This window comes from Sylvia atricapilla, chromosome 17, assembly GCF_009819655.1.
Source record: "Sylvia atricapilla isolate bSylAtr1 chromosome 17, bSylAtr1.pri, whole genome shotgun sequence".
In the NCBI taxonomy this organism is placed as follows: domain Eukaryota; kingdom Metazoa; phylum Chordata; class Aves; order Passeriformes; family Sylviidae; genus Sylvia; species Sylvia atricapilla.
Window position 1 is genome coordinate 8,128,982 of NC_089156.1, and position 27,392 is coordinate 8,156,373.

The window sequence follows — 27,392 nt, forward strand, 5'->3', positions numbered from 1 at the left end:
CTTGCAGTAAGTTATGGGGATGATCAAAACCATCAGTCTGCAAGTCAGAATGCCAGTGCAGCAGCTGCCAGGCAGGTCCCAGTCACCTTCCCTTTTCAGAGCCTCTCTGTCGTTTGGGGGAGACAAGGTCCTCAAGGATCCTTTTTCTCTTGTTGCATGGGTAAATCAAAGTCCCTGCAAGTCATTTTTGATCATGGTGAATGGTGATAATCCTCTCTTAGCAAACAAGCACCTACTCAGGAGTTACAGTGGGAGATAATAAAAGGAAATGGATGGAGGACTATGCAGTTGGATTTTAAAAAGGTAGCTGTGTTCAATTCTTATTAAAATTGGTGAGAGCTGTAATGTTTATAAATTAGAGCTTTGTAAAATGTGAGTATGTGGGTTGAATATTTTAGTCGTGGCATTATTTGTATTCTGGTTTTACAATGACAGGTTTACTGGGGGTTTTAATGTGCGTCTGGATGATTGTTGAGTTTTATCTGCATGCTTCTACTTCAGGGTGGTCATCAGCAAAATCTCACAGGTGTGAAAGCAGCAGCTCTGCTGGCAATGGTGCTGTCTATTCTAAATTCTCTCTGCAGGGTCAACCTGTAGCTTTAATGTAACAGGAAGAATACAAAAGAAGTGCATATTTGTGTCACAGCCACGGGGGGCAGAACACAGCACGAGCTGTACCTTTGAAGAACTGTCCCATGTGCAAGTGGGAATTGCTGTGGTTTTAGAGGAAGCATCCCAAATTCCATTTATGAAACTTCTGCCTAATCTTATTAAGTGACTAATACAGCCAAAATTAAAAGGATATATATAGGTATGTTACATATATATATGTGTATAATTTCTGAAATGCCTGTTCAGATTTTAAGGCATCTCATTTCATTTAGAACCATCCTCAAGATGCATTTAAAATTCAGCGCCTCCAGACTAATCTTGTGAATCCTTAATCCCTGTGTCATGCCCACTGCTCTGAGCAAGGCTGCTCATTCTCAGTGAGTCTTTGCACACCAGAACTGTGTCCCCACTCACAGCCCCCCTGGCCTGGTGTGTGTAGTAGTGTAGCACAGAGGTCATTTTGCTGAAGCAAGCACGTTCACCTTGGCTCAGCCACAGCACAGAACGCTCTCAGTCTGCCCCAAGGGAAGCAGAGTTTGATCATGGTCAGGCTGTCCAGTCTCCACACACCTTCACTTTCTGAGCCAGCACTGAATGCTCCCAGCACAGGATCACTGCACGGAAATCCCTCATGGCTTTAGGGCTTCCAGCCTTTTTAATGCAGTGAGGTGGATAGCAGATTCCTGTCTCAGCCTTACCTGGCCACAGCACTCCTCTGCTTCCAGTGACAGGCCCTGGGGCAGCTGTGAATGTGTCACAAAGCCTCAGCATCCAGAGGAGCAGGGTTGAAGCCTTGGGGACCTGCCATCACCTTGTTGCCAGAGGAATTATTTACCATGACCCTTTTCATGCACTTTAATTCCAGCTTGACCTCACCTCTGAGGCTGCAGCAGTAAGGTTACACAGGCTGGTTGGAAACAGTGTGAGACAGCTGAGGCTTATTTATTTCTCCCCTAACTTGTGTAAAAACCCTGTGCAAATGCCGTGTTAGTGCAGATCTCACCCCTCAGAGCCTGCTGGCACTGCTGAGGAGGGGCTGAACAAACTGAATTGAGGATCTGAGGGGCTGCAGTGCCTCTTTGCAACAGGGTGAGGGCCTCAGCTCTGTGTGCTCTGGGTGTTCAACAGATCTGAGACTGCTGGCTGCTTTTGTTTTCTGTTTTCTTCTAAATAAGTAGAAAAGTAGAAAATGAAGTAGAAAAACATTATGCTATATTAAAACTCCAAACAAAGTGCTAGCAAACGCAGTTGGGGTTTCACTGGGAAAATGGTAGGTGATGTCTGTGTGTGAGTAACTGCAGCTGGAATCTACAGTTGCAGATCATCACTGGCATAATTTGTCTGTGGTGTCTTTTTCTTTCTTTAAAGCTAGTGTTCAAATACTTTAAACATCAAAGTCTTCCCTTCTGCACATTATTCATTCCTGCAAATGTCTCATATCATGCAGTAGGATGATCAGAAAGGTATGTCTCTTTAGATATGGTAAATCAATCTTGTCCTTTTGGAAAAGTGGTTGGGAATGATTTTATGGTTATTAACTTGAATTCAATATTTTTTTTTTCAACCTAGGCTTTTCAAAATTTAGAAAACTTTCAAGCAACTTTTCAATCACCCTCTTCTTGCCTTTTCCCAAAAGTAAAATCTTACCTTTTTTGTTTCATCAGCCAATTCCTTCAACTCATTTAAAATGAAATGCAACACAAAACACCTCATAGAAAACTGGAACTCACTGGTTATTTGAGTATGTACCCACCACAGCTGGGACCGAAGGCGTGGTGCCTCCAAGGGTTCTGCTGCTGGGGATGGCACTTTAACATGGTCTCTTTGAATACATTTTTCTGAGCACTTTTTGGGAAAACTTAACTTCAGAACTGTCCAGATGATGGTGGGGATGTTGATCATACTCAGTTGCTGTACAACCTACAGATTTCAGTAGGTGGCTAAAAAAAATGTGTATTGATTGAGGTAAGTAGCTCCAAATGAACTGGGGTCAGATTGACCTGGAGTCTGCTGCCTTGAGGAGCTGCACGATGGGCTCTGCAGATAATGGCTGTAAGACTGATGCTTTACTAAAGTTCTTCTCAAAATATTTTAGTTCCCTGTTGTTTTAAGTGAAATTTTCTGTCTCATACTCGATGTAGCTAAGTAGAACAGGATTTTAAATGCAGAAGCAGCTGAAGTTTACCTCTATATCAACATCTTCATGCCAAGACGGAGCATTCTGCAGTAACCAAGAGTTAACAGGAGCAAATATAAGTGTTGTAAAGTCAGCATTGCACAAGACCAAGCACAGCTTCAAGGAGAATCCTGGACAACAGCAAGGTTTGGTTTAACGTGCTGCGGTTACCATTACAGCCTGGGCTATTTGACAGCCCAGTAGCAGCTCTGAAGTGCCCCAAGGCAATAAACCATCTTTCCTGCTTTTTTTTTAAGGGAGATGATGCCTTAAGTTTTAGCTTTCATATTTTTCAGATTCTGTGCTGCCTAGGTGTGTGGTTCTGAGCCTCATAGTAAGTGTTAGTCAGCTCTCTTCAGAGGGTAAGTAAACAAAACAAATTCTTTTCCAGCTTGAGACCAAGGACAACTGTTGTTACAAGTTTTCAGGCCCAAAACGCATAAACAACGGGGAACTGAAGAGAGCAAACAAGAGATATGGGACTTCATAATCTGAATCTGTAATTAGACAATTAAACCCCAATAGGCAGATGGACCAAAATCTTATGAAAGTGTGAGATCTCATGACCGGGCATCCATTTTGTGACCATTTTGGGTCCACCTTGGGTGTAGCCCTGGCCAGGCTCCTGTACTGCCCAAGGTGTGTCCTTAAAGGCCTTTTAATAAATACCTACTTTAACTCTGTCTATTCTCTGTCCTAGGTCAGCCTCTCAAGGCATCAGGGATGCCTGTGGCAGATGGATATTTCAGAGTCTTTACCTCTGGCTGTCTGACACCACCTTAATCCACAGGCAGCTGTCCTTCATCCAGGTGTTCGCTTTGCCTGAACACAGGGATGTAGAGTGTGATCACCTCTGGGCTGCCATTTGCATGCAGGTATCTTGGCGTGCATCTTCCTGATCCATCTTCGATGATGAGTGAAAATAGGAACCCTGTGGAGATGAATAGGAATGAAAATCAGTGAGAGAGAGAGGAACTGGATTTGTGGTTTGGAATGGAATCCCAGCATTGCCTCTGGCTTGGTCCATTGATTGGGAGCAGCTACCAATGCCTTCCCATGGTCTCCATTTGTAGGACGGATCAGCAATCAGAGCTGATTCCTACGGTTTCAGCTAAAACAGTTTCACTGAAGTCCACGTGTTGCTTGTATTGATTTAGATCAAATTTTCTTTTGGCAGCATAAGTCTTTTCTGTAGGAATTAAAATTGGAACTTGACCCTTTTGGGCAGGAAACAGCAGCTTCAGCTCAAGTGCTGTTCATGTGAAAATATTACAGCGCCTTTTTTGTTTGGTTCCAAGGAAAAAATAAAATATATAATTTGATAATGAAATTTTTCCAGAAACACTTCTGCTGTCCTCAATTCAGCTCTAGTAGCTCTTTTGCAACTTGCTTTGAGATGTCTGAAGGAACAGTGAGCTATTCCAGCTAGCTGTTATTTGATATTGGGTGACATTTCAGCCATGTGAACATAGTCTGTGGTGTGTACAGAAGAATATGAGAATATTTTAAGCTGACCATTTAAGAACATATACTTAGGCTAAAAAGTGGTTTCTTTTCATAGATGAGATCATGTCTGTGAAAGTCCACTTAAAACTGCAGTGGTGCAAAAAATCCTCATCAAAACTTGGTGTATTCTGAGAAACTTGAAGGTGTTTTATAAGCCTTGGGACAAACTATAAACTCGTGTCAGAATCCAATCTGAATTCTTGTGGCCAGCTTGTGAACTTGGAGTTTGTAATGGAAATATGGATGTAACAGATTCTTAACCATATCAAGACCAGCAGGTGTTGCTATAATATATTAAATGCTGTGGAGCCATCAAATAAGCTGCACTTGAGCATTAGTTCAATATTTTCTTTAACCAAATTGTTATTTGCTCGAAAAATGTAATTCTGTGAGAGATTTGCAATAAGAATACTGCTGAAATAATCAAAGCACTGGAAAATTTCAGATTTGAGCTGCTTCTGCTGAGTGACTAAGAGAGTTTTGCTACAGCTTAAGTGAAAGATCTGATCCTGCACCTAGGCATTATTTGTGTTTACAAATCCAGTAATGTAGGAAATAACTAAATCCCGTACATATTTCCATATTTCCATATTTCCATATTTGGAAGAGATGACACTGCAGAAGAAGATGCCCTGTGGCATCATCTTCCAGGGATAAGATTAGCTGATGTTGAAACTCCAGTTTAGGTTTTTTCTGCTCAACGCCGGTCTCACTGGTGATCCTCAAAAGACCAGCAGAGAATATCTCTAGGACAGAAACACTTTCAGGGCTCTTGCAGGAGGTGAACAGCAGGAGGGTCAGAAGGAGGACCACCAGTGGAGAATTTGTAGCTCAGGAAAACCTGAGCAGGACTTGCCAGGTTTCAATGAACTCAGCAAAGTTGTAGCTTTTCCTAGATTTTGAGTTGGCAGCTCCTGAAAACAAGAAGGGTGGATGAAAGGAGAAAAACTCCCAGCAGCAGGATATATCCTATGGTAAGCAGCCCTCTAAGTGAGACCAGTTTATCATTTTGTATAAAAGGAGGATCACGGTGAACGTGAATGGAGAAGATCTTGAAAGGGCATATTTAATTCCTGTTGGTATTGAGATTAAAGAGTTAATGGTTTTGACCTGATGGATACTTTTTGATAAAGGTGCTGGCATAAGTTGCCCAGAGAGGTGGTGGCTGCCCCATCCCTGGAAACATTCGAGGTCAGCTCAGACAGGGCTCTGAGCAACCTGATCTGGTTGAAGATGTCCCTGCTCATTGCAGGGGCTTGGAGCAGATGGGCTTTTAAACATCCCTGCCAACCTAAACTATTCTCTGAGTCCGTATTTCTATGGATGCTTGGCAAGAACTTCTCTTGCCTGTGGATGTGGTCCCAACCGTGTCATTTCCATGTAGGATCCCAAGCCGGTTCTCTACTCGGGCTGCTGGGAAACCCCCGGAGCTGAGCGCGTTACCACCTCTCCCTCTTGCAGGGGCGCGTGTGAACTTGTTTCGTCTCTTTTCCACCGGTGAGACGGGTGGGGCATCGCCTCCCCTCGCGGCCAAGGACACCTTGGTCCCGCCGCCCTCGGGAGCCGCCCGTGCGCTGCTCGGGCAGGACGGGCGCTCTCCAGGTGGGCAGAGGCCATAAAATGGCCCCCGGCGCGTTGGGCGGGCGAGCAGCGAGCAGCGCACGGCCCCGGAGCGCCGGCGGCGGCGGGGCCGCTCCGCAGGGCGCGGACGCGGGCGGGCGAGGCGGGGCGGCTCCGCCGTGTGCATGTAGATGAGATCCCCCGGAGCACGTCACTCCGCACCGGCGCTCTGCGTTTGGGGCGGCGGACAGCGAGCGGGAGCCTCCGGAGGAGCAGCAGGAGGAGGAGGAGGAGGAGGAGGAGGAGGCTCGGCGGAGCAGCAGCGCTCGGCCCCGCTCCATGCCGCCCTGCCCGCCGCGGCGCGGGCCCCGCGGGGCGACGGCGGGCGCGGGGCGGGGAGCGGCGCGGCGGTGCTGAAGGACAGCTCCTGTGCCCTGGGCTCCTGTGCCCTGGGCTCCTCTGCCCTGGGCTCCTGTGCCCTGGGCTCCTCTGCCCTGGGCTCCTGTGCCCTGGGCTCCTCTGCCCTGGGCTCCTCTGCCCTGGGCTCCTGTGCCCTGGGCTCCTCTGCCCTCGGCTCCGCTGCCTTCAGCTCCGCTCGCCCCGGCCCCGCTCCGCTCCCCGGGCGCGCCCCTCGCCGGGTGGCCGCGGGGCCGCCGCTCGCCGCGCCTGGATGCGCCCCCCGCCACCGCGCCCGCGGCTCCCATGGCGGTGGCACGGAAAATCAAAACTTTGTTGACGGTGAACATCTTGGTCTTCGTGGGCATCATCCTCTTCTCCGTCTACTGCAGGATCCAGGACCGCTCCCAGGAGCTGGTGCAGATCGTCCGGAGCGCGGACCGCCGGGCCAGGAGCCGCGGCGCCAAGGTGGGCAGCCTGGCCGACAGGGAGTCCATCCTGCAGCGCCTGGACCACCTGGAGGAAGTGGTCTACAACCAGCTCAATGGTACGGAGAGGGGCGGGGAGGGGATGTCCTGTGCCCCGGGAGGGTGCTGCAGGCTGGGCGAGAGCCCCCGAAGTGTTCCCCCTCCGGGGAGGGGAGCCCGGGCACCGATGGCACCGACCTCGGCGCTGAAGTGCTGAAAACCAAGGGCAAGGGGTGATGCCGGGTTTTGCTGGAGGGGTTTGTCGAGCCTCCCACCACCACCCTGCCTCTCTGCCAACTCTTAGTCTGAAGTCAGGACTTCCTCAATCGATGCAAAGTTCAGGAGGCTGCAGTTCAGGGGTTTCAGGATCAGAGAAGTCCCTATGAACTGTACCCGCTTTTACAGTTTGTCTGCATGTATTAACTGTGCATAGGAAGTTGTTTGTATAGCAAATACAATGTTAGATTATAGCTGGAAGTCATACTGACTTGGTTTCAGAACTACTTCAAAAACATTCTGCTGAGTTCTAAAATTGTGCACTATTAATGGTCTGTTTAAACATAGCACCCATATGTTGCCTTAATGATTTTGCCATTTAAATTTGCTATTGTCATTGATGAGGAGGGGAAGCATCCAGTAGTTCTTTTTATGACTTACCATTCTAATTCACCAGCCTTGAAAAATATTACTAGGTAAGCAAAGAACCCTTCTATGGTAGTTAAAGCAGGCTAAGCCATCAAAGTTGTTATAGGACAGATAACACTTCATATAGAAACTAATTCTTCAAAATGACTGCATTTGTGTTTGCATAGATTTGTAAAGTTCTAAGTGTGAGACATCAAAGAAATAAGTATGTGATTAAATATAGCAGTGTTTTGGATAAGAAAAGGCTGATGGAGTGAACTTTTGCATGAAATTATAATATAAATGTAACATTTAGTGTTTCGCAGCAAATAAAATTTTCCGTGTAAATATGTTTAAGTAGAGCAAATGTGCTTCTAGGCTGCTGCCTGTGGGAATCTTACTCGTAACATTGATTTAAGAAAGGCTACTGTAGCCTCAAAATGCAGACAAATAGGAGGGTTAGCATGAAGTATGTTTCCTATTACTACTTTGTGAATGAATGTATAAATCTAAGTAAGTTAGGCTGTTATGGTAATACGCAGTTTGTGCCAGCAAGTGTTAGGGAACAGGCAGCCCCTCACACTCTCCTCTGGAAAACCAGGGCAGAGAGAGGGGGAACGTGGAGTGGGCTGTTAGCCCCAAGCCCACACATTCAGGGATTAGAGGGAAAGCATCAACAGCTTTGTTTTCCAGCTGTATTCTGGAACAGTTTTAAATGTAGGATTTAAGAGGAATATCTTTCTCGTGAATTCCACAAAGTTCCCAAACTAAATTAGATCACTTCTCAAGATATATCAATGTTGTAGTTCAATGAATGGGTTTTTTTTTTGGTGGTTTTTTTTTTTTTTTTTTTGGCCCAAATAGATTTGTTCTTGGTGTTGTTCATAGGGGAGATTTTGGGTAGGATTTCCCTGTGCTGTGTTCATCCCAGCACAGCGTCCCCTGGAGAATCAGCAGGAGTCCTTAACGTGCTAGGCAGGCACCACTGCACTCCATGACTGGAAGTTCTCTGTAAAGCATGCCTCTCTTCTGGGGACTGTTTTCTTCATCTTCTTTAACTTCATTTATTGGATATGGATCTTCAAGGTGAAATTACTTGAACTTAGTGTTACGTTGCTTCTTCAGGTCATATCAAACACTGCAGGCAGTCTTCTTTTCCTGAAAGTTCTTACACAGGAAAATACAGGAAGTTTCACAAGCTGAGCTGTTCAAATTTCCTATTTATTTCCCCTTAGTTTTTCTTTAATGTGATTGTTGGGTTTTTCCTTATTACACAATGGTACATTAACACAGATTAATTATTTCATAATCTTCTAAAAAAACCCCTTTTCCTCCCTCATCATGTTTCAACAAAAGCAAAAAGTCCTAAGAAATTAGAAGGTGCTGCACTGAAATCATCAGAGCTGCATGGCTGTAAATGAAATCAGGACCAAGCCTCTCTATTTGGGTTTAGCTCGCTGATATTCTGTTTGTAACATCATGACTCATTATTTATGCCATTAATGGGATAAATCGCTGCTCAGGCAGCACTGGGATTCGGGGGAGCCTGTCTGACAGGGCTGTGCTGTGTCACACAGCAAGGCTGGTGTTACACAAACACTCCGTGTGCTCTGGAGCTCTGCAGCTTCACCTGAACGTTGAGCAAGGTTTCTCAGCCCCTGTCCTGTGCATGCTGCCTGATCACAGGGTTAGAGCTGACTGAGGCTGTCATGGATGTCACTTTTCCATATGGTGGGTCAAAGTCTCTTCTGTGTGGAGAGACAGACAAGGGCAGACAGATTTTATTCAGGGGGAATATGAGTTCCTTGCATGCGCAGAACCCCTCAAAGCATCAGGAGGCTGAGTCCAGCTCAGTGTTATCATTGCAACAGGTCAGCCCAGGCCAGTATTTCAGTTCTCTGCTCTTGGTCCTTTCTCTTCGAAACCAGCAAATTCAGAGCTACCTATTAAGTATATTTTTGGTAAGAGCTCAGTGTTCTTTTATTTTATTTTTCTCTTTTATTCAGAGGAGACCTGAACTCTTGAAACTTACCTGGATTTTCTAGGCACTCTGTTGATGATCCAGTGCGATAAAAAGTCAGTCTGTGAGAGACCAGCCCCGCAGCTGCACAGAACTTTGTTTCTGTCACATATATTTGTTTACCTACAATCAAGGAAATGTTATTTGGAAGCGTGTACCTTCTGCAAGGAAAATAAACACAGGCAGTAACATTACAAATGTATAAAGAGGCAACCCAAAACTGATCACTTGAGAACTCATTAACTTTTCAGTCTGAATAAAATCAGTGAGTGCAGTGCCTGTGGAGGTGCGTGCAGAACGCAGAGGACCATGCATGAAAGTCAGGAGAAAGCTGGTCCTTGCAATTATCTTTGGCAGAACAAGAGTTTTTAGAATGGGATGAATGAGAATTGCCATGATTCCCTGCAGAGTCTTGCAGACATACACCCAAACAATAGTTTTCATTTGGCTCGTGCTCTGGTTTTTTATCAACTTGGGTAAAATAGTATTTCTGAAAGCTTGCTTCTCACTCAGCTGCTGCTGGGTTTGGTGGAAGCAAAGGAACAGAGCATGTAAAGGGAAAGGAAAGCAATGAAACGTGTCAGTGGAATTTTCTTGGTGAGACTTTGTATTACCTCCTGATGTTTGACCTTGGGTACAATGTTTATTTTGAAAAGCAGAGTTATTATACAGCTACTTGAGCAATCTATATTTTTTTGAAAATTTTTTTTTGCTATGGTATTGCTATTGATGGATATATTTCTTTGTCATTCAACACAGAGCTCATGCCATCTAGACTTGGTAGCAGTTCTTTAAATGCCATAATGATAACACCTTGGTATTTTCTTCCTTTTCCTTTACTTTTTTTGTAAAAGGGAAAAAGTAAAAAATTATTTCATTGACTGAATTTTTTCCCCTAATCAGTTTTGCATCTAAGTCTGTTGCTAATGATTCACCATAGAGGATAAAGAATTTTTGATGCCCCAAGTAGAGCATAACTTTTCATGCCAAAAGCAATTGAAGGTCAGACTACAATTTCAGTCTAATTGCCTTTTTCCCTTTTCACTGTCTCTTTCCAGTAATACACAACAATCAATACAGCATGTAATTAGATTTCATTCAATCTGCAAAGATTAAGAGAGCTTTCATCTTCTCATTATGTATTCTCACATCATGTCTTCCTACCCATGTCTTCTACAGTAGACCCCTTTGACCTGTTCTGTTGTAGATGTGGAGGGATAAGTTGGGAGTATTCCCTGGAATTTGACAGGTTATCATTTGTTACACATCATAATTTGATTTTGCTCTCTTTGGGAAGATTAAATGCAATAGCAATTTCCAGTGTGATCAGTGGGGTTTACATTACATATGCATTTCATGGAGGAGGCTGGGGGGAAAAGTGGACAATTCACATAATTGCAGCACAGAGGCTTAAAATGATGGAAATAGCAGGTCTTGGGTGCAGAGTACTGATTCCTGCTGACTGGGACTCCTGATTTTTAGAGTGCTCTGGAAGCCAAGTGATTGCATTTAAAATTCAGCCTGGCAATCTGCATAGGTAAAAGTTACAGTAGTATTTTTAAAAGGGCAATTTATTCTTCATAAGCTTGGGACTGGTTGAAAATGGGTCCAAATTTCCACGTTTGAAAGTAAGGGTTGGAAAAGGCTGCAGGAGAGTCATGTGAATGTCCACATCACATGTCCACATTGTCAAAATGAAGTTTTTACAGCTGGCAGCTCTCAGCTGAAGAGCAGTTCCTTGGCAGATGAGAGAGGTAAAGCCACATGTGCATGGGTCACATTTAGTGTGACTGCAGCTCTGTACCCATGAAACTTCTCATACCCACATGTTTTATAACTATTTCTATTTTATGTGTTTATGGTCTGCTGGTAACATACAAATCAGCCCCTAAACATCTCCAGAAGTATCAGCTCACTTGTGGGCTCTGCTCTCAGCCGTGTGGATTCCCTTGTCCTGGTGATGGGCTTCTCTTCCTGTGGCCTCAGTCTGAGGACATTTTTCAAGAAATGCAAAGTTGGTTCTCATGAAGGCAGGAGGGGAAAAAAAGCTAACTTTTTTTTTTTTTTTTTTTTTTTTTTTTTTTAAGTTAGGCTGCCATTTCTTGGTTTACCACACAGTGTTTTCTGCTGTGCTGGGTCATTTTCTCAAGCTTGGGTAAGTCACCATTGCTACAGGTCTGACTCTGTATTGCAAAGCGATGGTCAAGTCCAACAGACCGATTTCCCCATCACACTTGCTTTGGTTGTGTTAGTCTGGGTTTATGTAGCTGAGGGAACTCACAGCCAGTGCTTTCAGGAAGGTCAAGGTTTTACTCTCCAAAACAGCAGAAGGAAAACATAATGAGCCAATATTTGGATAGCCCCTATATAAATGAAATGTAGTATTCGGAATAATATTACTCTGTTTTGGCACTTTAGGAAGAAAAGTTCTAAAAGTTTAGTTAAAAAAGAGGGCAGCTCTCTTTTGTAAAACAGGCAAAATTGCACTCAACTCTGCAAAATATTGACAAATACAGAAAAATATGTCTCCATTCCAGCAGCATATCAGTGATTTTAAAGTCTTTCCCTGTACTCTGTGTTTCATATAGCGGCAACTATTTTATATGTCATGTTTCTGCTTTTTTGCCTTTGTAGCTGGGAAGAAAGCTTATTTTGACAGGGAAAAAAAAAAGTGGTAATTTTATCATTGACTCATTTGTGTGGAACTTGAATCATTTGTTCCATATGAGATTAAAAGCAATATTTACAGAGGCAGAAAGGAAACCTTTGCCTGATGTTGGTTTTGTTGCCTTTTCAGCTGTATTCTGGTTCAGTGTCCTTCCATTTCTTTGTACATTTAGCCAGATTTGGAAAAGCAAATATGAGTCTGTCATCTTCCCAGAGAGGAGCTGCAGCGTGGTGGTTGCACACCTACAGCCACTGCACAGGTTTAGAGGATTAGAAAACCTGGCTTTAACTTAATACCCTTGATAGAGAGCAGTGGAGCTGGTTTTTGAGTTTAGGGGGTTTTATTGTTTGTTTGTTTGATGTTTTAGTAAATAAAGGCAGGTAGCAGTTAAACCAGGAGCATCGTTTTAGAATGAGGTTTCAGACACTGAATGTGTGGTGCTTAGCCAAGTAAACACTAAGATTTATGAAAGGAAGGAAAATAAATGAGTCACGTTTAACAAATCTGCCTTTTTTTAATGCTCCTCTCTAAGTTTACTAATGGGCACTCAGTTTCTCTTTCTCAGCGTACTTGGCATACTTTTTTATTATTGTTGTTTGTGGGGCTTCTCTTGGTAGTCATTACCATCATTTAGTTTAAACCAACACACTGAGGGCCAGAAAAAAGAAAAAAAAGTAGAAAAGAAAAAGAGCCTGTGATGTTCTGGATAGCAGGAAGGAAGAGAGTCAGTGACAGCAGAGCAGCTTCCAACCTTATTGTAGTCCTATTGATCAAAACTGTCCTCTGAAATAAGACACCTCGAGTTCCTGAGAGCTAAAGCCAGAGAGAAATCCTCCCAGGTGACCCAAAGTCATCTTCTCCTGAGAGCACAGAGCTAAACCAGCCAAATACTAATTGGATGTGTCTGCTTTTCCTCAAACTCATCCTGTGGTGCCATGGAAATGGCTGTGAATATCTGAAAGCTTCATAGATGGAGGAAACACCCATTCCTAGAACTTCAGGGCAGGTGCAAACAGACTAAAAACTCTTTATGCCCCGGAGTTTCTATCCTTTCAGGTGTTCTGGAATATCTAGCTTCTCCAGACAGTTTTGAAGACAAGATGCAGCACAACTGGCCCTTACTGGTTACTCAGCAAGTCTTGTAGGAGATAAGAAGAGTGTAAGACCATTTTCTGAGCCAAGATTTCTTGAATTATGCAACAGAAGGCAGCAATGATCAACTTGGTCTGGCAGAGAGACCTGATTTAGCTGGAGTCACTCTGAGTTTAAACACACAATAGTGCTACTGGGGATAAAGGTGACAACCTTGGTTCTGTTGGTTATTTCTCACTTTGGTCTGCTGGGCTTTCAAATTCTCATTTCTTGAAGTGATGTCACACCCATGATCTGGTGTAGGTCCAGATGAAGTGAGCTGTGTGCATGTGCACATCTGTAGATGTCCAAGGAAGTGGTATTTTGGAGCTGAGTTCTGCTGTCTTGTCCCTCTGGTTTGATGCTCTCCTCCCACTGTGAGGGAAGGGGACTTGTGCTTTCTGCAGTTCTTTGCACTAACTTTTTATTTCACCTCATTTAGCTGAGTTGGACTCCTTGCTGTGCATGGAAAGAGAGTCCAGCAGCACCTTTGGTGGGAATTCCAGTGGAATGGATGTTCCAGAGGAGCTCTCACACCAGTTCCCTGCCCCTCCTATTGCACTTCTCAGGCCATTTCATTTCTGAACAGTTCTGTGTTTAATTTACTTGGATGACTTATTCTGAGGGATCTTCTCACAAACCAAGGATGAGCCTGGGGCCACGAATTGTTTTTTATCCTTGTTGAGGGCAGTCTTTAGTGAAACAATGCAGCAGAAATGGGCTGGTTTTGAGAAGCTCTGACAAATGGCAAAAGGCCAAATTTTTTTTGTTGGTAGGTTTTTTTTACTTCAAATATGTCCTTGATTAGTGCCTTTGAAGGGGAGTCTGAGGGCAGCAGCAGGGTAGAGAGCTGAGGAGACAATAGAGAGATTCTGCTTTGTCATCATGCGCAGTGTGGACACAGAGTTCTCTTGGGGGCTGAAGAGTTGTTGAAGTAAATGAGCAAAACGTTTTTGGAGAAGGTGAGGATATAGATTTCTGAATATCTTAAGCCTTGTGTCACCTCCTATGGAGCCATTCTCTAGAAGCACTTTCACTTGCCACTGGTCTGATTTATGCTTTTAATACATGAGCTGTAATTTGCATGTCATCCTGGGAGAGTGGGCAGTGATGAAGAAAACTAAACCAAGGAAAAGGTTTTTAAAAGACCTTCTCTTTAAATATCTTTCTGCTATTTAAAAATGGTTCTTTCAGGGAGGGATATTTGATGCCAAAGTATTACAGGAGAGTGTTACCTGTTTCACAGCAGTGTTTGGAATTCCAGTGTCTGGAATCACGTTTGCATAACCCAAATTTGGTGGATGAGGATACAAAGGAACATACTTGGCTTCTGGGATTCTTTAGTGTGCATTTGTTTCAGTCTCAGCCTCCTGAGCTGCACGTTGGAGCAACAAGCCCAGGAGGCTGCTGCACCACCAGGATCTCCCTTGGTGAGAGAACAGCCCCTGTGAAATGGCACGGCCCTGGCACAAGCCTTGCTCTTCCCCAGCAGGTTCCTGACACCTCCTTCCCCTGTGCAAAGCCAAGACAGGTCTGTGGAAAGAAGCTGTTTGTGCAAAGGCCTGTGTCAGCTGTGGGCCACAGGACCCACAGCACAGAGCTGCTCTCTCTGGGGTTCCCAGTGTGTTACTGGATTTTGTTCCTGGGGAGCTGTTGAAAGTCATGTCTGTGGTTGAGTCAGCAGTTGTGTTTAGCTGGGGACATAAGCCAGGTACAAAAGTGGCACTGCTTTCCAAGCAAAGTGCAGCTGCTGCCAGCCCTGCTGTGCTGGAGCAGTGTGTGGGGTGGCAGACTCTCCTGGCTGCACGGGGTGACTGCCTCAAGTAGGTTTTTATGACTGCAGCAGTGACTCAAATTCCCCTCAGCTCACCCGTGCACTTAGTCCTGTTGAAATCAGGTGCCTAAATTAATCTTTGCTATTGATCCAGAGGCATCAGCACGGTCAGTAGTTATCAGTACAGTGGCTCCAGTAGTAAATTTGGCCAAGTGAAGGCATTTTTGCCACAGGGTGAAGAGTAGGTTTGGTAGTCATGATGATGTGTGTGTAGTACAAAGGATGAAGCCTTGCTGTGTCCCTGTACTGCTTTGGTATGGTGGAGAACAGGGTCCTTCCTCCTCGAAGGGTTTGGAAGGATTGCTTTTTCTAGTAGAGATCTGGTGAATTTGAGGGGTTTTGCCTCTGGCTTCTAATTCTGAGGTCTCTCATTGCTTCTGTGTTTGTGCTGCTTGGCTCCAGTTTGCATTTTGCATGAAGAAGTTCTCAGACCAGGTCAGATTAGCACTTCGTCCTGGCTGTCTTGTACTGCAGGACCATTGGCAAAGAAAAAGGGAGTTTGTTGCATAGAGTTTCTTTTCTCTTGGAAGGTATCCATGAAGACAGCTGGAAAGCCCTTTCCTGCAATAGTGGGGAAGTTTGCTGCTTCTTTTTCTTTTTCCCTCTAGCATTTTTGGTGGGGTGGTAGGGTTAATTGGCTGTTTTTCATTTGGATTTTTTATGCTGGTTATGTATTTTATTTGCCAACAGGGCCTTACTGCCCTTTTAGAAATTGAGTTTATTTTTTCTACAGTTCTCATATGCCTCTAGGATGAACAGCTTTTGTAAATAAAAATGTATTTTTTTGTTATATTAACTCATTTTCGAGCAAGCCTTGTGTTGCAGCAAAGATTGGTTGTATTCTTTCCTGTGCACACTGAACTGAAGGCAGTGATAAGACTAAAAATATCCCCAATTGAAATAGCGTTGTATAACCCAAAGGTTAGTTTTCCTCAGGATGAAAATTTGCAGTTGCTCTATAGATTCCTTGTAAGACAGATTTCTGGTCATGCAGCCATGTGTAAAATGACGCTACTGATAACTGCAAAGTTCTGTATCTGCAAAACTCAGCCCCACTGGTGGCTGCCAGGAGCAGAATTGAGCTGGTGGCCAGTGCTGACACCCCTTGCTCTGGTGTGAGCTGGGGGTGAGTGCTGGCTGTGTCACCAGCCCTGAACTGTGGTGCAGAGCAGGGACCAGGCACTGTTCACACCTCTAACAGGAAATCAGATTTTCCAGCACACAACTGTTAATGCTAAACCCTGCTGATGGATTGCAGGTGGCTCCATGTGACAGATGGGAGTGGGACATGAGGGGAGAGTGAGCTGAGCATGTTGGAGGTATTAAACAGCCTAATGCTAAGCTGCCCAGCTGCTGAAAGAGTTGATGCTTTCAATTTCCACAAGCAATGAGTGGGTCTGGCATGGAAAAATGGGTGTTTGGGTGGCTTAGCTGTGAGCCTTGGGTTTGGAAACCACCTGTATTTTTTGGTAGCTCTGTTAGATAATTTGTGTGTTGCCCAGAGAATCCCCAGGACTCAGGTCTGTGCACTTGGGCTGCTGATTTTCCAAAACCATCACAGGGATGTGGGCAGCCAAATTCTCCACTGGAGCCACCTTTCTTCCAGGTGGTCGGTCGTTTCTACCACTCTTTTATGAACTTTTGCATCTGCTAGAAGTTGCAACTTTCTCAGCAGTTGCAAAATGTCTTTTGTTTATTCACTGCTAATATCGCAAGGAGCAGTGAAAATGTTTTCAGGTATTAACTATGAATTTCACTTATTTCTTCAATTTAATATTTGGCAAACTCACTCAACACATCCTTCATGGGGTGCTCCTTCAGGCACAGACGTGACCATGTCAGAACCTGCACTGAACACTTCACCCTCAGCTATTCCAGCTCTGAATGCACAAACCCAATAATCTTTGATTTTAGACTTGTGTCAGCCTGATGCTCCTCCTGAAATAGATCCATCTGGCTCAATGCATTTCCATTCAATAGAAAATTAATTCCGGAAGGGAAGTGCTTTTATAATAGTTGTATCCAGTGGGGTTATATGTAAAACCTTCTGTTTCCTGAAAGAGTCAGCTTGGTATGGGTCCCATATTCACAGCTATGTTCCCATTCCAGGCCCAAATAACTCAAAGCCAGGCTGCAGAGAGCCCTCTCAGATGAGGTCATGGAAGGAAGAATTTCTTCTGTGATTCATTCTGAACCTGATCTGCCTAATAACTGGATTCTTTGTCTCCCTCTTTCTGCCACACATTAAAAAGTTCTCAAAGTGAGAATTTTCAGTCTTCTTTGCACAATGAGAAGAGTGAACAAAAGACGTGCGTAAATGGAGGAGAAATATTTATGAGGGAACAAAGACATGGCCCCAACTTTGAAGCCGGGATGGAGCAGCCCAGCGTGCCAAGGGACACGGGCTGAGTGAGGCAGCCCTCAGAGAGGGAGATGATCATTGCAGAAGGATTTTTTTGCATTTGTTACACGACTACTTGTTTAGGCATCTCTCAGCCTTTAATCATGCTGACAAGAAGCTGGAGCACAAATGGAGTTTAAGAGGCACAGTGGAGCCTGTGGAAGAATGAGGCCAGTGTGAAATTTTCCTTATTGCAGTTGATTATAGTCGATGGAAGCGCTCCTGGAATGAGTGGACTGGGGTCAGGGTCTGTGCCCAGCTCATGGCAGAATTGTTCTTGCCCTAAGAAGAGGTGGAGCCTCCCCATTACAGAACTGTTCTGGCCCTAAGAGGCGGAGATCCCCATGGCAGAAGTGTTCTGGCCCTAAGAAGAGGTGCAGATCCCCATGGCAGCACCACAGAGGACAGGCCAGTCTGGGAAAGCCATTCCACAGTCTGACAATGCATCTTAGCATGGAGTGTTGATAGTTATTGTGGACCAGTTTCAAGAGAGAAAAGCTCCTGTATGGCTTCCTTATGACACTGAGTAGCAAAGTCAGAACCAGGCCCAGAGGACAGGACAGCTCATGCAGGATCAGCACCAATTAGACATGACTAGGCTGAGGCACATTGTACTGTCGTCAAGCAAAATGATATTTCTGAATGGAAATTCATTTTAGAAGCAGAAATCAGCGTATGATCTTGTGGTTTTATCCCTGAGCTGGAAGGAGATGCCTCTAATCTGTTTGATGGGTGATATTGCATGCCTGTGGCTCCTCAGTGCCTCAGCATATGGTTGTGAAACTAGAAGCTGATTATTTTCAAAAGTATTTTGACAGATACGGAACTGACAAATTCTCTGTTAAAAAGAGAGAGAGAGAGGTTTTGTTTGTTCCTCTGCTCATGAGGCTTTGTGGGGTTTAGGATCATACCTCGCTTTATATTCCTTTCAAAGGTGGGGAAGGAAAAGCACTCATACTATAAGCAATCAGAAGGATTAATTTTTTTAATTAATTCCAGGGGAAGCAGGCAGAGCTGCATGGAGTGGTGTGCCCTGCTGTCATGGTGCCTCACCTCTAAGCCTGTCTTCTCCCTTTCCAGGGGAAAAAGTGCTAATCTAGTGAGTCAGGCATTTCCATGTGGATTTTCTGTAATACGGAAAAGTAGTTTTAAATGGGATCACATGCATACCTCATTATTTCATTAGGAGTCCCCTAATCTGTGACCAAAAAACAGGCTCTTTTATCAATTAGCCTGGTTCTCATCATTGCCACTAACTCCTGACGAGAAGCAGAGTGTGTGAGCTCACATAAACTGGAACTGAGGTCAAGAAAATATTTCAAGCTGCCGAAATACAAGTCACAGACCCAGGAGACCTGAGCTTCATTTCCAGGGGGCCTGTCCTGTGCTCTTTATCTGTGGTGAGAGCTCATGTCTCTGCTCCCCTGATCCCCATCCCTTATCTGTGTCCTCAGGTTAACTTTGTGATGTTGTTAATCTGTGATGTTGATAACAGCCAGCATCCAGCAGACCTGGACACCCAGTAATTAACACATTCAATCCTGAAAATACGTGTTTCATTCCTTGAGCAGATAAACCAAGAAAACTGTCTTTCTTGTGGGTTGGCATCCCACAAGTGAATTATTGGGTGGTCTCTAACAGCTCCAACAGGTCTCTTGTGTTCAATCTTTCACCAAACCTCTTCTCTAAGTAAGAACATTTTAATGGCACTTTCTTCCCAGATGTCAGCTTCTGTGACACTCACAGAAATGCAATTTTTGGAGACCTCTGACTGTCTGCCAAGCTTTGGCTGAAGTTAGAAGCAGTCCTCGAAATCTAACAGAGTGAAGGGAGAGCATGGAGAGGGAAGCAGACTGACAGACAAATGGAGACAGAGTGATCCCACAAAATGTTTTTTCTTAGCAAACCAGGCTAAAAATCATTTTGGTGACAAAGGGTTTTTTTACTTATTTAAACACAATCATGGCAATTAAGTTCTGAACTTTTAAAGGAACCAGACTCAGGTGTCCAAACTGAACTGCTTTGCTTGCTCTGTTAATTTGCAATATGTTAGCACAAGCATTTTTTCCTCTACTTCCCTGCTTATTTCAGTTAATAACTACAGCAGCGTGACATTTCCCTGACACTACACCAGTACTGCAGGACAGCCTGCTTTGTTTTCAGCCTGCTGAAATGGCAGACTCGGGTCCCCCTAGCCTTTCAGTGGTGAGTGAATAATTAAATTATGAGCAGAGCAGAGCAGTGATGCTCTGTGCTCGGCAGTGTGACGCACGTCCTGCTGCTCATCCCATCACATCCCCGTCACGGGCCAGGGCTCAGCCCTGCCTTCCTCTGCCTCCACTTGGTGCTGGGCAGCAGGAGGAACCTGGGTGTGACCTGAAGTTTAGTGGTGACCAGGGATCACATCTGCTTTGTGTCCTTGAGGAGTGATGAGCCCAAGCTGGAAACTCAGAACTCGGGTTCCTGAAATTCAAATTTTGTTTCATACCAGTCTCTCCACTGAAGGATGATCTTCTCCTGTATAAAGGCACCTTCTATCACTGCCCTCATTTCTCTCTTTACTGTGTAATTTAACACCTCATAATGTAGTGGTAAGTACAAACCGGAGACACATCAGGGGACAGGGACATCCATTCTTTCATGGGATTTTAGCATAAAGGAAAGGAAAGCTTGAAGAAAAATTGAGTCTCTGAAAACTAGAGTTGCTGTCAGTGGCGTTAGGAAGGTAAGTTGAAGAAGGTCAGACAACTTCAAAAACTTGGCCATTGTCTTTATATATGATCTGAATGCTGTATATATGTGGTAATTTAAACGTGCTCTCTAGGTGGATCAAAGCAGCATGTTGTTACCAAATGCATCCTGTCTTTTCCAAGACAAGCCCAGGGGTCCTGCTGTGGGTTTGTCAGGGCCTAAATCAGCCCTAGGTCACAGTCAATTCGTACAAATACTCACATGCAATGAAGCCAATCTTGTTAATAATGAATCAGTTATTATGGCAGGGCTGGGTTTAAAGTGCCTGTAATAGTAGATTGTAGCTTTCCCGCTCCTGGAAGTCTGAGTCAATTTATCTTTATATCAACAATAAACCAGAAAGGGCAGAAATCAAAGTAAGCCATGTTTTTATTACCACTTTTAAATAAAACATTGTGCCAATATTTTTTCCCTAACATTACATCTTTATTTTCTCAAATTTATTGGCAATTGCTATTTATCTTCATTTCTCCTTTCTTTTACAAAGCTATCTCATCCCTTGATTTGCTTCCCCCAGAGAATGTGCTACCTAATTCTTTTTATTTGTCCTTGATAAATCCCTGATTAATTGTATGTTATAAGCTATCCATGCAACATTGTGTCTTTCATTTCTAAATAGGCTTTCTTTTATGAATATAAAGAGCTAAAGCTTTCCTTTCTAGAGCCAAAAACAAATCCAGTCTCAACATTTCCTTTAACAATAGCAAGGTACTTCAAAACCAAGTAAGATTCTCACCACCGTGGACTCCTTCTATTCCTCCTTTGTGAGCAGGAGAGACTCAGAGCTTTAGCTGGGCACAGCCTCTAGTTATAAATGTGGCTGTCACTTCATCTCATCAATTAGGACTCTGCATAATAACTGACTTAATGCATTTTAGCTTCAAATATGCCATAATTTGTTCATTTGTAAGCATTTTGGTTTGAATGCTGGATTCAGGACTGTATTTTTGCTTTTTAAAATGTGTCCCATGTTCAGTTTTGAGCTGACTTGTCCTGCTGGCAGAAAATTAAATCACACACACATTAAGAGGTTGATGGAAGGAGGCACTGCAGCCTGGCATTGACAAGTAAGGCACAGCTGTGGTGTATGTTGACATGAGATATGAAAATAAAGTGAAGGCAGGAAAGAGGAGAAAAAGCAGAGATGGGAGTTCTGTCTCAACCAAATTCCCAAGCCAAGCTCCTTGAGAGGTGTCAAAGATGTGCCTGAGAAAGAAGAATGCAAAGACAGGTCAAGAAAAACACACAGATCTACAGATCTAAAATAGACAGTCTGTCAGGAAAATGAGTATGTTTTGAAACCAATGTGCAGTGATGCAAGAAAAAAAAAAAAGAAAAAAGTATGTCACCCTTACAGAGCTTTTAAGGCAATGCCACACTGAAAGGAAAGGAGAGGAATCAAAGCTCTCTCTGGCTCCTGTGAAAACCAATATCCAAATTAACTGTTTTTCAAGAGATTGGGTGGAAGTATTTGAAATCTCACATCCCCAGTAGCAGCTGGTGTCTTGTCCCATCTATTCCCAAGGAGGAATGTCCCATGACAGGATGGAGAGGCAGCAGAGAGAGGACCAGCCCTGCTCTGACAAACCCAGGGACTTTCTCAGAAGGTTTCATTCTCTGATGGCCAATGGGCAGTGACCCCTGGAGCACAGAGAGGAGAGCAGAGGATGCAGCCAGCAGGTCTGGAGTTGTTAACATTGGCTCTTTATTGTGCTTGCATTGCCAGGGGTGAGCTCAGTGGCTAATTTCACAACAGAGGAAAATAAGAGATCCACTTTCAAGCACAATGTGACTCTGAGCTCCAGCAGCTCCCACGTCTGGGTTTAATGCTGCCGTCCTTTGCTGTGCAAAATGAGCTCAATAGCCAGGAGCTTTGCAGCCATACAAATGGCAAAGTGTTCTATATGACTTTGTTGTTGGGAAAGCTATCTGTGTGATTATGTTAGTTTAATTTAATAGCAGGCTGTTTAGGTAAATGAGCAGGGAGGCTTATGAGTGTCTGCAAATAATGTGGAGCGTGATTGCAGAATGATGCTGCAGGAGATGGGCTTGTCTGGCCCTTGTCAGGGCTCTCCAAACACCCTTGAGCAGGAGAGAAGGATCTTCCTTAACCTTGGACAAAATCCCTCTGAGCCAGAGACCCAAGGGTGAATCCTGGGCTGAAAGGCAGTAATTTGGCAGGTTGGGCAATGTCAGATGTGGTAGAGCCTTTGATGAATTTGGACTTCATTATCGCACGATGGAGTCCAGGACAGTTTGAGCATGCATAGGACCTGAAATTAGATAGGGGTGGGTTTGGTTTTTTTTCTGTTGTTCTTCGTGTTTAAAGATTTTTTTTTCCTTTTGGAACCTACACCTGTGGGATTGACTGTTGTAGTCGAGCTGGTCTGAGAATAGAGCAGTCAGGGATTTCTCATCCAGAATTGCTTCAGAAGTCAAAGGGGTACTTTTAATGATTAGAGGTGTGCAGTCAGTTCTGCAGGGTCAAAGAAATGTCATTGCATTGAACAGCAGCTTTCCAGCTGTGGCTCCATCCTGGCAGACCTTGGGTCACAAGTCCCTTCTTGCAGCAGTCCACTGCTTCCCTTCCCTACCTCTGATTAGCACAAGCAAACTCCTTGCTTTTCAAAAGATATTTTCCTCATTTATGAAATTAAAATCCTTTAACCTGGCTGAACCAGCTTGTTCCTGAATCTAATTAAACAGCCCCAAAGTTTTAGCTCTTGCACTGTGGAGCTTTTCAAGGAGAAGTCGCTCTCCCTTCCTCTAGAATGGCTCTGTTATTGTTTTAATGACCACTTCACCCAGGAGTTTTCACCTCTGTTTCCCTGGAAAAATTAAAGAAAATCTAATATATTGATAGAGATGATCCATTTCATGTGAGTCGGGGGCACTCTGACCGTGACAGTACCAGAGAATTCATTGCTGCAGGAGCCCATTGAATCTAATATTAGTGCTGGGCTTTTAAAGGACACTGGGTAGTTTTATGCCCTGTTTCTACCTGTCTGAGTTAAGATAATGAGGGTAATCGAATATTATGCTTCAGGGCTTTAGTTACCTAGCTATGGGGTTCAGAAGGGAACTCTGCTTCCAGGGACTGTGCAGAGTTTAATTGGCCAAGTGCTTTATCATTTGTGTTTCATTTCCTCTGAAGCCTCAGGTATTGGCCACTGCCAGAGGACAGGTGCCAAACTGATGACACTCAGATTTTGTCTCCTTTTAATATCAGTGGGCTGCCAGGCAGATACACCAACATTTCAGCTCCTCCCCCTCAACTCCAGATTTATGCCATCACCAGAGGAGTTTTCTGGCTCTCCTCCAAAGCCCTGAAGAGAAAAATACATTTTGTGTTTCACCAGCAAAAAACACAAGTTATCTGGGATTTAAAAACTTCCAGAAGAATTGTGGCATCTGTTATTTATTTAAAGATAACAAAGTGATCTTTCTCTGTGAATGATCTTCTTGATCATTGAAATGAAAATTAAAAAAAAAAAATCAGTCACGCACGTATTATTTAAAATTATGCATCTGGAGTAGGGTCTCTTTATTTTGTCTCTCAAAATATATAGTTCTTCCTAGCTTAAGGAGGAAACCTATTTTTGTTTATCTCAAGTTTCTGGCAAAACTCTGGCACCTCTCTTATTATCTGTAAATTTGGGATCGGGTCCTACCTCACAAATGAGCTTTTATCTTCATCTCCAATGGACTGTACAGCTGCTGTTTCTTGGTCCTTCCAGTCGTCAATCTGTTTATCTCCTCCTGAATTATCTGTTGTAATTAGAATACATTTTCTCATCTCAAGGGGTAACCAGCTCCAAATGAGCGTTCTATAAAAGCAATTACTTTTGATATTAGATATCTGTACATAAAAACACAGTATTTCTTCCAATTAAAAAGCACTAATGAATTTTCTGTCTAGAGAGCCTACGCAATGCTGCAGTTTCTGTGAAGCCAAGGAACAAAGGATTAGGCCTGGAAGAGGGCAGTGGTGTGTGTGCTGCACCACTGAATAGCAGATTCAGAGGGAACACGGCTCTGCAAGGACATCCTGTTCCTTTTTGTCCCCAGCAGGCCTTTTGTCAACTCTGATGGACCAGATCCCTCTCCACGTTGTGCCAAGATGACTAACACAGTTTGTCCTGCCACGCCTGTCTTCTACACCTGGCCCTCAGTCTTTTTATGTCCTCAGATATTCCTCTCCTCTTCCTCAAAGTATTCAGTCTTGTATTTGGCATGGGGCAGCTTTACTAGAGGAGGACTCCTTCCCTCTACAGACACAGAACTGCCACAATTCATCATCTCAGAATTACCTGGATGGCTGGGGAGCTTTTATCACAAGCTTTTCTACAAAAAGGATCATTTCAGAAACACCTTGACGGTGTTATATTGTCATGTCTTCTTTCTTCATTATCTTTCTTGCATCTGGTTCCTGTCTTTATTGATGGTTTCTTTGGGGTGGGAACTGTCTTTTTGGGCTCTTGTAACATCTGCTGCCATGATATCCTGAGACTGGACTACATGCCATGGAAACTCTAAGGAAAAAACTGGTCTGGCCAAATCCTGTCCTGGTAGGACTCACCATGTAGGATTTAAGGATTAAAGCATCAATATGGTGGGAGCAGAGTGTGTAGGATGGAATAAGGGTCAGCTTCCAGCCCAGATGCTGAGAACAGCCCTGGGCATCTTCATGGAATTTTCCACAGAATGTGTTTTGAGCACTCGTCAGATATTCACATGCTGTGTCTCAGAGTGCTCTCTGCAACCTGGAAAAGTCCCTGTTTTGAAGAAGAAACATATGGCAAAGCACACAAGGGGTTGGGTATTAGTCCTCTTTGCAGATAATCTACATAATTTCCGAGGCTCCTGGTTCTGCATTCTCTGCCTGACTGGCTGCTGTGGGTGGGAAAGGAGCAGCCCCCTTACAGGCAGAGCTGCCAAATCATTCATCCCCTCACCATCATTTCAGCACTCTTCTCACAGATGGATGTCTTATAGGATTGTCTCTCATCTGGGCATCAAAACCAAGGAATCCTGGCTCAGGATTTCCATTGAGGTCTGGAGATGAGGTTAAGCTACAAAACTACTGCACCTCCTGCTTCTAGAGCCAAAAAGGTGCATATGAAATCCTTCAGCTTTACAAGTTGCTGTACTCCTTTCCTTTTCAAGCCATCAGCTGCAGGATGCTGTTTGTCTTCTCCCTGATATATCTGCAGAGATACTTGGGGCTGATACCAGGCACCAGGGGACATAAACTTTTCAAGCAAGGACGCAGCAAACTTGACTACAACTATAAAAAAACAAGACTGTGTTTTGGGTTTCAGATAAATGGAACTGCTGGAGTCACTTAAATTAGATGAGGTTACGTTTGTTGCTCTCCAATTTCCAAAAGTTGGAGCTTGTATCCCTGTGGGATGTGATTTGCTGGATGTTGCTGTGTGTAGAATAAATCTCCTCCACATCCAGCATTCCTTCTAGCTCAGAAAGTGAGCACCTTTTGATATGGGCAAAATTCAGGTCAGTTCTCTGGTCAGGAAATCTTACGTATTATGTAGGTTTGCTTCAGGGTCATGGTGGGAGAAACTGATTTGGGATATGGAAAGCTGGGATATGCAGAAATTAAGAGCCAGGCTCTGTTTAACATTTAGATTGAATCATGAGCTAGACACCAGCAACTCCCTATGCTTCATGCCACTGTTTGCAACATTGGCTGAAACACTGTCAAATAGTGAAATAGTTCCAAATAAGACTTTTTTCCCCCTGCATATTGTTGATCCTCGTGCTTGCAGCAAAAAAAAAAAAAAGGTTTTACTTTTTCAGGTTTAATATCGGTGCAGTGAAGTGCTGATGCATTCACTGAATTTATGCCCGTGGGGCTGTGCTGGGTGTGTGTGAGAGGCGTGGGGCTGTTCACACCAGTGAGCCTTTCTCTGGTGTGAGCATGTTCCTTTATCAACTACCAGCTAATAGTTATTTTTAGGGATCAGTAAAATGAAGTTACAGACAGCTGGTGAGCTGAGACCTGCAGTGTTGAACAGCTCACTCGTATTGCACTTTTCCTCCTCCTCCTCCAACCAGCTGCTTTCCTTGTGCATCTGCTTCACTCTGACATGTAGCACCTGAAGGAGAAAGATCAGTGCCTCACTCCATGCCTGCAGATACGCCATTCATTGAGGCTGGAACCTTCAGCTGGAGCTTCTGGCTGCAACAGAACCAGATTACAAAATTAGCACAATACAGTCATTCAAGGTGGAAGCATTAGGGCTGCTTCAATAGCTGCAACTGCTCTAATTCCTGCCTCTAAACAGGTGGGTTTATGTAAAAATAGCTTAAAAGGACATTGTGAGCTGAGTCTTGTTTAAGCTGTTACTGAACCTATTTCAGAATCTCTGAACCTTTTTCTTTTCTCTGCAAAGCTGTAACTGGAAATGCTAAAAGTCAGCTTTGTCAATCTGCCTGGAGTTGCTATTGTCCCTGATTCTTTTCTTTTTTGGTTAAGCCAAGATCCAAAGATTTTTATTGCCTTACATGGTATGCAGTGACATTTTCAGATGAGAAATAATAATTGGAAAAGGAAGGAAACAACTGTTTTGCTGATGAGTTTTATGTTTTCTGTTAAGGAGAGAAGTGTTTCAGGAGTCACAGGTAGAATTGCTGGGTGACTATGTCAAGTTTTTTGACCTGTGCCAGGTTTTTTAGAAGGAAATTTTATCATCTCCTTCTAAGGTGCTAGAAATTGAAATACTTTTCTGCAGCTATTCAAAAGTGCAGATGATCTAAGTGTAGATAAAGCTCAGAAGTCTGGCTTTGGAGCCCTTCTCAAGCTGGGGCTGAGACAGGCCAGAAAGGGCATTTTGGAGATTCTGCAGCAGTTCTGTCAGCGTTCTGACGTTCTATGATTATTTTAAGTCACTTCTTTTGATTTTGATTCATCAGAAGTTCAATTTTGTCTGAGAACTTCGGCTGAACCTGATTTACAGCCTCATGTAATTGTGTTACAAATAGGAAAAAATGATAGTAAAATAATCACAGCCATAATCTGATCTAGCTTTTGCCATAGTTTCTCATATAAATCTCCTTAGTGCTTTTCCCATTGTGACAGGGTTTATGATGAAAAATAGAAGATCTCTTTTCTTCCTAGAAAATGATGCATCCTGTGGAGTAATTAATCTGGTTAAGGAACTAAGGCTGGTTTGTTCTGCTCTCCATTCTCCCAACAATTTCTGTCCTACACAGAAATCTCTGCAGT

At 43.9% G+C, this 27,392-nt stretch overlaps 1 protein-coding gene across 1 annotated transcript in view; it reads left to right on the top strand.

Annotated features, from left to right (window-relative positions):
* The first annotated feature begins 6,518 nt into the window (after window positions 1-6,518).
* Window positions 6,519-27,392, top strand: part of GALNT9 (polypeptide N-acetylgalactosaminyltransferase 9) — a 122,567-nt gene continuing 101,693 nt past the window's right edge. Inside the window, exon 1 of the mRNA XM_066331476.1 lies at window positions 6,519-6,797. Within this exon, the coding sequence (XP_066187573.1) occupies window positions 6,557-6,797 (241 nt within the window). The 5' untranslated portion in view covers window positions 6,519-6,556. The remainder of the gene's footprint in view (window positions 6,798-27,392) is intronic.